General features: G+C 42.0%; 2 protein-coding genes across 3 annotated transcripts in view; both read left to right on the top strand.

Moving 5' to 3' along the window:
* Positions 1–1433: 1433 nt before the first annotated feature.
* LOC132134574 (transcription factor p65-like) lies at positions 1434–8861 on the top strand (the record flags this gene model as incomplete). Its single annotated transcript, XM_059547104.1, has 7 exons — positions 1434–1525; positions 1612–1746; positions 1822–1926; positions 4245–4460; positions 5524–5601; positions 6091–6183; positions 7952–8861. Coding segments are annotated over 7 exons (1306 nt in total), but the record flags the coding sequence as incomplete, so codon positions are not given.
* A 1468-nt stretch (positions 8862–10329) lies between these two features.
* Positions 10330–11158, top strand: part of LOC132134573 (dr1-associated corepressor-like) — a 7219-nt gene continuing 6390 nt past the window's right edge. The window contains exons 1-2 of one of the 2 annotated variants that reach the window (XM_059547103.1): positions 10330–10599; positions 11131–11158. The exon at positions 11131–11158 is cut by the window's right edge and continues 97 nt beyond it. In XM_059547103.1, the coding sequence (XP_059403086.1) occupies positions 11150–11158 (9 nt within the window). In that variant the 5' untranslated portion in view covers positions 10330–10599; positions 11131–11149. The remainder of the gene's footprint in view (positions 10600–11130) is intronic. The other variant, XM_059547102.1, reaches the window with a different exon arrangement.

Here is an 11158-nt window from a genome sequence, read left to right as displayed (position 1 = left end):
ATGTGTGTGAATGAGCTAGAATCTAAATAAAACCGTTTACTCCATTAATGATAATGACTAGGGCTGTCAAAATTGCTCAAAATTGACGTTCGAATATTCCCTCTAAAAAATACACGAATATTCGAACTATTCGAACATCTGGTGGCGCATGTTGTCAATGACGCGCATTACGTCAATAACAGGCAAAAATAATACAAAGAGACATAACTACTTGTATAGATAGTCTATTTAAGTTTAAGCATATATGACAACGTATTACCTACACAAAAACAAGGAAATCAACTTATGGCCAAGACTGCAGACCTCACGCTCTCTCTCCTTCACGTTCTCTGCGCATAATGGTTTAAATGAACAAACACATTTTTGTGCAAGCAATTTGAGGTCGTGACTGTTGTCCCAAATATAGCAGGCTTCATTCAGTGATTGAAACAAATATTAATATTAATTGAAGTTTTACAGCATATAGAACTGGCATTGAATGCTCCGAGCGAGCTGTGCTGTGGTAAACATGGAACTTTTCCTTGACATGAAACGATAAATGATCAAACCTCGGATCCATTGCTTGACAGAACTCCCCGAAGCCTGCCCCATCCGCGATACTGATCGGTCTCGTGACCTTAAAAATGAACGAAATTATTTTATCCGTTATGGGCTCTTGTCGTGTTGCAGACAAAGTGCTTGCGGCTGGCGATGCAAAGTAACGTTAAGTGTCAAGACGTGACTGTTTAGCTGGAGTTCCACACATTATGCCATGCTCATTTGGGTGCACATTTTTGAGATGTGACCTCATGTTGCTAGTGGTCGAATGGTATGCTAACTGCTAACTGTATCTTAAATAGCTTGCATACAACTTTATCTCGCGGGTCAACAATTTTACCTCATTTTCTCTGCTGCGGTCGATTTGGGCTCTGCACTTGCTGTCATCTTTCATGAAGACGCGTCAACTTTCAGCAGTGATGCTGTGCCAGACAGTGTGACTCCTGTGAGGCTGTGACCTGTCCCTGAACCCTCAGGCGCTAGCGGCCCACTCGCACAGCAGACAACCACGCCTCTACTACCGCGGGCCTTTTTTTCCACATCTTTTTTTATTCGAATATTAATTTTCACCTTCGAAATTTGTTTTTTAAAAACTATTCGAATACATATTCGAATTTAGAATAATCGTTGCCAGCCCTAGTGTGAATAATGAAGAGCAAATGCAGTGGAGTAGAAATCATGATCTCATGCATTGTTTGGAGTTTCCCCGAAATAAAGAAGTACAGTAAGAGTAAAAACACTCCTCCACTGCCAGGAACTGATTTAGATTCTGACTCTACTGAAACGATGCGCATGGAAGGAGGTATCTTCGGTCAGTTCTAAGTTTAGCGCTGGTCCTCAGAAACATCAGCGCTGCCTCTGCTTTCCTCCGTCTGAGACGCGTCTCTCTCCTGCAGTTTCCAGAATCTGGGGATTCAGTGCGTGAAGAAGAAGGATGTGGGAGACGCAGTTTCCTGTCGCCTGCAAACACAGAACAACCCCTTTAATAGTAAGAAACACACACACTGATGAAGAGCAGCTGATGTGAAGGGATGGAGTGTGTGAGTAAGTGTGTGTGTGTGTGTGTGTGTGCAGTTCCTGAGCCCCAGATCTGGGAGGAGGAGTACGATCTGAACGCGGTGCGTCTGTGCGTCCAGGTGTCCATCACGCTGCCCAGCAGAGAGCTGTTTCCTCTGGAGCCCGTGGTCTCTCAGCCCATCTACGACAACCGTGAGTCCTGCGTCTCACCGCTAGCACGCTGAGCCTGACCGCTCTGACCCTCTCTCTCTCTCTCTCTCTCCTCAGGCGCTCCCAACACGGCCGAGCTCAAGATCTGCCGGGTCAACAGGAACTCAGGCAGCTGCCGCGGAGGAGACGAGATCTTCCTGCTGTGTGATAAAGTGCAGAAGGGTGCGCACACACTGTTATAGCTTTATTAACTCTTTCCCTGCCAAACATGCAATAGTTATACGCTAGGGGGCGCTATCACACACCTCCCAAATGAGTCTAGAGTCACTCGATCAAAAACACAGAAACCAGCACCTCATGTAAGCGTCTGCATATTAAAAATAATGCAATCATCAACACTGACCACATTTTTTCAAAAATCACTGGCGGGGAAAGAGTTAATGTCTTACGTTTTTACGTTTTGACGGTTTTGTTTTGGTCATTTTTATTAGTTCCCTAATAACTTTTTGTAGAAAACATATTAAATGATTATAAATATGAGAGTGATGCCTCGGCAACTAGATGAAATAAAGTCAGTTTTAATAAAATAATTTGTATATTTAGCATTTTCATTTTAATTGTAAAAATTTCTTTATTTTTTTTATTATTTTTATAAATTAATTTAAACAAACTATAAAATAAGAAATTACTAAAAAAATTAGTTTAAATAAAATACTTTTTTAAGTAAAGTATAAAATAAAATACTTGACTTTTCCAGTAAAATATCTGACCGACATGTTTAAATGAGGCTAATTAACTTGAGTAACCAAATCATGTAAAGATAATATTTTATAGTCTAGATCTTGAATTAAGTTTAATTTTTTGTGTTAATGTTTGAGAGTAATGTGTTTGAGAGTAAAGTGTTTGAGAGTAAAGTGTTTGTGAGTAATGTTGGTGAGTGTGTTTGAGAGTAATGTGTTTGAGAGTAATGTGTTTGAGAGTAATGTGTTTGTGAGTAATGTTGGTGAGTGTGTTTGAGAGTAAAGTGTGAGTAATGTTGGTGAGTGTGTTTGTGAGTAATGTGTTTGAGAGTAATGTGTTTGAGAGTAATGTGTTTGAGAGTAAAGTGTTTGAGAGTAAAGTGTTTGAGAGTAAAGTGTTTGTGAGTAATGTTGGTGAGTGTGTTTGAGAGTAAAGTGTGAGTAATGTTGGTGAGTGTGTTTGTGAGTAATGTGTTTGAGAGTAATGTGTTTGAGAGTAATGTGTTTGAGAGTAAAGTGTTTGAGAGTAAAGTGTTTGAGAGTAAAGTGTTTGTGAGTAATGTTGGTGAGTGTGTTTGAGAGTAAAGTGTGAGTAATGTTGGTGAGTGTGTTTGTGAGTAATGTGTTTGAGAGTAATGTGTTTGAGAGTAAAGTGTTTGAGAGTAAAGTGTTTGTGAGTAATGTTGGTGAGTGTGTTTGAGAGTAAAGTGTGAGTAATGTTGGTGAGTGTGTTTGTGAGTAATGTGTTTGAGAGTAATGTGTTTGAGAGTAAAGTGTTTGAGAGTAAAGTGTTTGTGAGTAATGTTGGTGAGTGTGTTTGTGAGTAATGTGTTTGAGAGTAATGTTGGTGAGTGTGTTTGTGAGTAATGTGTTTGAGAGTAATGTTGGTGAGTGTGTTTGTGAGTAATGTGTTTGAGAGTAATGTGTTTGAGAGTAAAGTGTTTGTGAGTAATGTTGGTGAGTGTGTTTGTGAGTAATGTGTTTGAGAGTAATGTTGGTGAGTGTGTTTGAGAGTAAAGTGTTTGAGAGTAAAGTGTTTGTGAGTAATGTTGGTGAGTGTGTTTGTGAGTAATGTGTTTGAGAGTAATGTTGGTGAGTGTGTTTGAGAGTAAAGTGTTTGAGAGTAAAGTGTTTGTGAGTAATGTTGGTGAGTGTGTTTGTGAGTAATGTGTTTGAGAGTAAAGTGTTTGAGAGTAAAGTGTTTGTGAGTAATGTTGGTGAGTGTGTTTGAGAGTAATGTGTTTGAGAGTAAAGTGTTTGAGAGTAATGTGTTTGAGAGTAATGTTGGTGAGTGTGTTTGAGAGTAATGTGTTTGAGAGTAAAGTGTTTGAGAGTAATGTGTTTGAGAGTAATGTTGGTGAGTGTGTTTGAGAGTAATGTGTTTGAGAGTAATGTTGGTGAGTGTGTTTGTGAGTAATGTGTTTGAGAGTAAAGTGTTTGAGAGTAATGTGTTTGAGAGTAATGTTGGTGAGTGTGTTTGAGAGTAATGTGTTTGAGAGTAATGTTGGTGAGTGTGTTTGTGAGTAATGTGTTTGAGAGTAAAGTGTTTGAGAGTAATGTGTTTGAGAGTAATGTTGGTGAGTGTGTTTGAGAGTAATGTGTTTGAGAGTAATGTTGGTGAGTGTGTTTGAGAGTAATGTGTTTGAGAGTAAAGTGTTTGAGAGTAAAGTGTTTGAGAGTAATGTGTTTGAGAGTAATGTTGGTGAGTGTGTTTGAGAGTAAAGTGTTTGAGAGTAAAGTGTTTGTGAGTAATGTTGGTGAGTGTGTTTGAGAGTAATGTGTTGTGTGTGTGTGCTGTAGAGGACATCGAGGTGCGGTTCTTCCAGGACTCGTGGGAGAGCAAGGGCTCGTTCTCTCAGGCTGATGTTCACCGGCAGGTGGCTATCGTCTTCCGCACGCCTCCGTACCGCGACCCTAACCTGACGGAGCCGGTGCGTGTGAAGATGCAGCTGCGCAGACCGTCTGACCGAGAGGTCAGCGAGGCCGTGGACTTCCAGTACCTGCCGGCTGACCCCGGTGAGAGCCTCTCACGCTCTGCTCCTGGAGAAACACCACAGTATCTGCCACATGCACTCACTTCAGATCCTCTCACACAACTACTGCATCTGCATCTGCTTTAGAGACATTCTCCTGCTGTTCTGACATGTGCTTTCTCTGAGCACCCACACCTGAAGCACACCTGTCAAACAGCGCATGGTTACTGAACTAGTTATCTTTTTTGATAATGGTTTACATATATACTCAGCTGGTTATGTGTAAAGTGAACGTAAACAGTTGAGAGAAAGAGATGCATGTCTGTATATTAGATGCATGCATCTCTTAAAGGGACAGTACTGAACATGCTGCAGACTGTTATTAAAGAGAAATGTGATTTCTGTCATTATTTACTCACTGTCATGTTGTCCCAAACCTGTATTAATTTCTGTCTTGTGCTGAACACAAAAGAAGATATTTTGAAGAATGTGGGTAACCATATTAATAGAAGTCACTGGGAACCAGCATCTGTTTGGTTTTCCACCTTCTTCAAAATAGCATTTATATGTTCAGCAGAAGAAACAAACTCATTCAGGTTTAAACAACTTTTGAGTGAGTAAATTATGTTATATAAAAATAAAACACTATGACAGAATGGACAGACAGATGACCGAATTTATATTTTTGGGTGAACTATTCCTTTAATGTTAATAAAACAACAAAACACAAAGAGGAGAATCCCTCACTGTAGTTGACTGAAGAACTTTATCAGGGCTTTAGGAATCAGTCTAGTGTTGTATGCTCCTCTTAAATACACCTGCTGTAGCTGAAGATTAACACTGTTTGCTTTATTTGTATGTGATGTGTATATTAGTTCTTATTGTAAAATAACAAGGATAAAATAATGACAAGCGTTAGTATCCACCACTTTAGCGTTAGTATCCACCGTTCTCTGTTATATTGTGTTTCCCTGAAAGGCTTTGTGTTTACTCCAGGGAAATGAGTCTGCTGTAATGCTCAGACAGTTACCCAACATGACAAAGAATGGTGATGCTTCTGGAACAGAGCGGTGGTCTGATGTGTGTGTGTGTGTGTGTGTGAACAGATGAGCACAGACTGATGGAGAAGCGCAAGAGAACCGAAGGGATGCTGCAGAACCTCAAACTGAGCAGCATCATCACAGGTGTGTGTGTGTGTCATCATGACAGGTGTGTGTGTGTGTGTCATCATGACAGGTGTGTGTGTATGTAATCACAGGTGTGTGTGTTTGTGTGTGTCAGCGTAGTGTGTATTGCTTTGTGTAATAATCAGTGTGTGTGTGTGTGTCAGTATATCTTGCTCCTGAACACACAGGGCTCTGTGTAATAATCAGTGTGTGTGTGTGTGTGTGTGTGTGTCAGCGTAGTTTTTATTGCTCTGTGTAATAATCAGTGTGTGTGTGTGTGTCAGCGTAGTTTGTATTGCTCTGTGTAATAATCAGTGTGTGTGTGTGTTTGTGTGTGTGTGTGTGTGTGTTTGTGTGTGTGTGTGTGTGTGTGTGTGTGTGTGTGTGTGTGTGTGTGTGTGTGTGTGTGTGTGTTTGTGAGTGTGTGTGTGTGTGTGTTTGTGTGTGTTAGCGTAGTTTGTATTGCTCTGTGTAATAATCAGTGTGTGTGTGTGTGTGTGTGTGCAGGATCCTCTGTGCCAGCAGACAGACGGCCGTTCAGTACAGCTAAGCGAACACTGGGCCTGTCTAAGCCCCCAGCAGCCAGCAGTCTCTCAGCAGGTGACCACATCTGACCTGACTCATGTGCAGGATGGGGAGTTAATGGAGTAGTTACAAATGAGAGTGTGCTGAAAATATCCTCATCCTCAGTTCATCTGAGATCAGGAGGTGTGTGTTTCTTCATCAGGTTTGTAGAAATGTAGCACTGCATCAGTGTCTCATCAATGGATGCTCTGCAGTGAATGGGTGCCGTCAGAATGAGAGTCTGATAAAAACATCACAATAATCCACAGCACTCCAGTCCATCAGTAAACATCTGGAGAAGACAAAAGATGAAACACATCCAGCATTAAGATGATTTTAACTCAAACACATAGAGTCTATAATCCATAATAACACTTCCTCCAGTGAAAAAGAGCATCTGCTGTTGTCTCTCACAGATTTGTTTAGAGCTGTTTAAACACTGCTTGATCTGTGCAGATTTCTCTCCTGATTCAGACCAGAACACTTTTTCACTGGCGGAAGTGTTATTATGGATTGCTTCATTTCTCCAAATCTGAGGAAGAAACACACTCATCCACATCTTGAACAGCCTGAGGACGAGGATATGTAGTTTTTGTGGTCAGCTACTAATTTAAAGGGGTCACATGACTTTGCTAAAAATAACATTATTTGGTGTTATTGAATGTTTATGTGGTTTCAAGAAAAAAACATTATTTTCCACATACTGTACATTAATGTTTCTCCTCTATGCCCCATCTTCTGAAACGCGTACATATTTACAAAACTCCTCGTTCTGAAGAGTGAGGTGTGCTCTGATTGGTCAGCTGTCCAGTGCATTGTGATTGGCTGAATTCCTCAAGCGTGTGACAGAAATGTTACGCTCCTCTCCGTACTGTGATGTGTGTCCCGGAGCAATGAGCAAAACCAATAATGTGTAGCATCCACAATTACTGGTTATAATGACTTATACTGTGTTTTTACACGTTGCATATTATTCTGCATTTGTGATTGGAGAAAGGACAAACAACAAGCTCTACTCTACCTTGCTCAAAACTCATGTTTGAATCATCAGCGGCACATTCTTTAAATATGAAACACACTTACAGACTGTGAGTCAGAAGACCACACTGTCCTTGTGAAGTTGTTATTGCCTCACTTTATAGAAACAGACACCGACAATGAAGACTACTCTCACAGGAAAATGTGCTGCACTCATCTGATTATTTGGGTTGACCTGTTCTGGAACAGTGTAGATATACATCTTAATCTTAACCACTGATTGGGTGATGTTATGCTAATCTTCCCACACAGTGATGTAGAGATGTGGGGTGTGTTTAAACCAGGTGTTTAGAGGGGTGTGGACGAGTCTTAACTTTGATAAAACTTGAAACTTCACAGATCTTCTTCATGCACCAAGAGAGAAAGAAAACTTGAAATCGCATCATATGACCCCTTTAACATCTGTTTTATTCTGTAAAGCTGTGTGTGAAAAGCACTATATTAATGAACTGACTTAAGTCACAGAACTGGGTTATATTCAACAACATTTGTGGCATAAACAGTAAAACAGTGAAATATTCTTTATATCTAAAACATCTGTTTTCTGTGTGAATCTGTGTTAAAGTGTAATGTATTTCTGTGATGCTCCGCTGTATTTCCAGCATCATTCCTTCAGTCTTCAGTGTCACATGATCTTCAGAAATCAGAATAATATGATGATTTACTGCTCAAGAAACATTTCTGATTATTATCAGTGTTGAACACAGTTAATAGTACCGGTGCAGTGTGTAAAGCGTGTATGTGTGTGTGTGTGTGTGTGTTTCAGCGGCGTCTGCAGGTGTGCCGGTGAAGTCCTCGTTCTTCTCTCCTGCTCCTGGTCAGTTGTTCGCTCCGGCCGCTCAGACTTCACTCAAACCGGATCCGTCGAGCTCCGGCGACTCGTGGAAGTTCCTGCAGAGTCTGACGGTGGACTCCCAGCCCGCGCCTGCGGTGTTCCCGAGCCAGAGCGGCCCGCAGGACTTCCCCACGGTCAACCTGTCGGACCTGCAGGACTTCCCCATGAGCGGCTTCGTCCCGGCCGAGCCCCCGAGCGCCGCTCCCCAGGACGCCTTCAGTGACGTGCTGCCAGACTTCTCCAGCTTCTCCGAGGTGGACAACATCAACATCGAGGACTTCCAGGCGCTGCTGGGCGAGGCCAGGCCTGCGGACGACCCCCCGGGGGGCAGCGGCTCCACCTGGATGTCCATCCCCCCCAGCATCGCCAGCCTGATCCACAGCGAGGGCCTGCAGGAGAGCACCCCCCACACAGTCCTGGACGACCTGGAGGTGCTCAGCTCCATCGACGACGACCGCTTCATGTCCATCCTGTCCAGCTCAAACCAGGTGGGCTTCCTGTCCGGACACCCCACCTAGAGCAGCGGTGATGACTGACCACTGTGTGCCTTACTGAGCGGCTCGGCCAATCACTGCGCAGCATCCACTGCCTCGCCGGCCAATGACCGCTCAGAACACTGACCACTGTAGACACTTTTAAAGGAGCATCGCACCATTTATTTAAACAGTAAACATGTGTTTTGAAGCCAGTTACGTTTTATTGATAATTAATCTTTTAAAGTGTAATAAACTGGAGGGATATAACATTAACAATTTAGTTATTCTTTTAAAAAGTAAAGGTTTTATGCCGTTGTTCGCTGGCCAACAGAAACACAAGAAATTCTCTACAGAACAAAATAAAAGATTTCCTGTCAGAATGGTAATACATTATTAGAAGCATTGAAGTAAGCCGTTAAAATAGACTCCAGTAAACTTGGGACTGAGAAGAATAAACTGATTTCAAAATAAATCCTTGTTAAACTTGTAAGAAAACGCTGTTTATTAGATTTCAATGAATTAGACGTGCTTTCTAAGCACTATTTTATTATCACTTAAAGTAATTTAAACTAAGATGGAATTAAAATCATAAAATTGAAAGGACATGGCCAAACTTCAACTTTAATAAACGGTTTGTTAAACTGTGTAACTGTTATGCTTTCGATTACATTAGACGAGCTCTGTGATGGCTAACGTTTTGTTTACCATTGGATCCAGAAATCTGATGACTGCAGGAAGAGCCCTAGATCACAGCGAGCACTAGTTAGGGGTCATGTTTATCTAGTGTCCAGTTAGATGAAGGCGGTCAGTGCTGTGTGTAGTTGTGCTGGTCTTGTGTTACACAGGAGTTACTCTGATCTGATCTGATCTGATGACCGCTGCAGTCCTTCATCATGTTCTGTTGAGTGTGATGTGTTGGTTATGCAGCACAGTCGTTAATCGAGGAGAGACTGAGGCGTTGTGTGGCCTTACTGCAGTTAAACCTCTTCTTTTGACTCCACTTGAGTGTTGTACAAATCAAATATGCTTTTGTACTATTATTTGAGCTGTAATAAATGTATTTACATCTCACAATTCAGACTGGTCTCATTATTCTGATAGTTCTGAGCTTCTGTCACGAAACAGACTCCTCGTATGTGTAAACACCTGGCAATAAAGCTCATTCGGAATTATTTTTTTACCTTCTCCTTACCTTTTCTTCTAATTGAATTTACATTTCACAATTTTGACTTTCTTGCAACTGTGAGTTTATCACTCAATTCAGACTGATTTCTGATGCAAATTCTCACAATTCAGATTCTGAATTTGATTCGGAGTTCTGACGTGATCTCTTATAATTGTGTTTAGTGTCCGTCACATGATAAAAAGGTAACGGAGACATTTTCTCTCACAATTCTGACGGTTTTCTTGTCGTTCTGCTTAAAAACAGTCTTTTCTTCTCAGAACTGTGAATATAACCCCCCCCAGAGTTTATATCATCAGCTCTTCAGTTCAGCACAGACCCAAGAACCGTTCTGTTAATATCTTCTCTGTCGTATTAAAAGCGCTTAAGTCTCACTGTTGTGTTTTTTAGCAAAACTCTGTGGCTCTCACCCACTTCCGCCTTAACACTTCCGGTTTCCGGTTCTTCTTCTTCTACCGCTTCTCGGTTGTTGTTTCTGTTGGTTCATTCCCGCCACCTCCCGTGAAGGAGTGTGTTTAAGGGAAATAAAAACAACAACAACAACAATAATAATAATAAATATTTTTCATCTATGTCTAAGTTCTATTATAAAACCGTGTTTTATTGTAAGTTTTTTCGGTGTCCGACTTTGTAACATTATTTAAACACCCGGAAGCACATTAATCACCGTAAAGCAGCGAGAACTCGCGCAGACAGAAATCCCGCAAACATCCACCGTAAACACCGATAAAGTCTCAGAAACGCCCAGACGGTGATCGGTGATGGCGCTTTAATGGTTTGAGCGACGGAGCTGCGGGAATCAGCGAGCTGAGCTTCATCTTCATCAGTTTGACCGCAGACTGCGACGGAACCGAGCCTGAGCCGCGTGTGTGTTCGACATGCCGAGCAAGAAGAAGAAATACAACGCCAGATTCCCTCCGGTGAGACTGACACACACACACACACACACACACACCTCACACGAGCTTCTGGTGAACACGACGAGCTTTAGATCAGCAAACACGGGAGAAACGCGCTCGGTTACCGTTTCTCAGCTAGCCGCTAGCGCGCTAACTCCCGTGTGTCTGCGATCAATCCGCTTTAATCGAGCCCAATGTGACTCAAGTCAATCATGAGGGAGTGTAGTCCATCATTTTACTCAATAAGAGTCTTTTAGTGAGGGCTAGTGTAAAGCTCTGGTGTTAGCATGCACGCTAGTAACCCCCCCCTCTCTCTCTCTCTCTCTCTCTCTCTCTCTCTCTCTCTCTCTCTCTCTCTCTCTCTCTGTGTGTGTGTTGATCAGTGTGATGTGTGTAGCTGGATTAGTGTGCTGTGAGATCAGACCATCTTCAGCTGATCTGTTCAGAGTGTGTTTGTGTCAGACATGTGCTCGTGTTGACATCTCTCTCACACACACACACACACACATCACGCCTGACTGATCTCTGCTCCTCTTTCACTCTCACACACAGATCAAGCACCAGAGACTGAATGACTGCA

The sequence above is a fragment of the Carassius carassius genome, unplaced genomic scaffold (assembly GCF_963082965.1).
Source record: "Carassius carassius unplaced genomic scaffold, fCarCar2.1 SCAFFOLD_158, whole genome shotgun sequence".
Taxonomy (NCBI): domain Eukaryota; kingdom Metazoa; phylum Chordata; class Actinopteri; order Cypriniformes; family Cyprinidae; genus Carassius; species Carassius carassius.
Note: the sequence above shows the minus strand (reverse complement) of the source record. Positions and strands in the feature narration are given on the sequence as shown.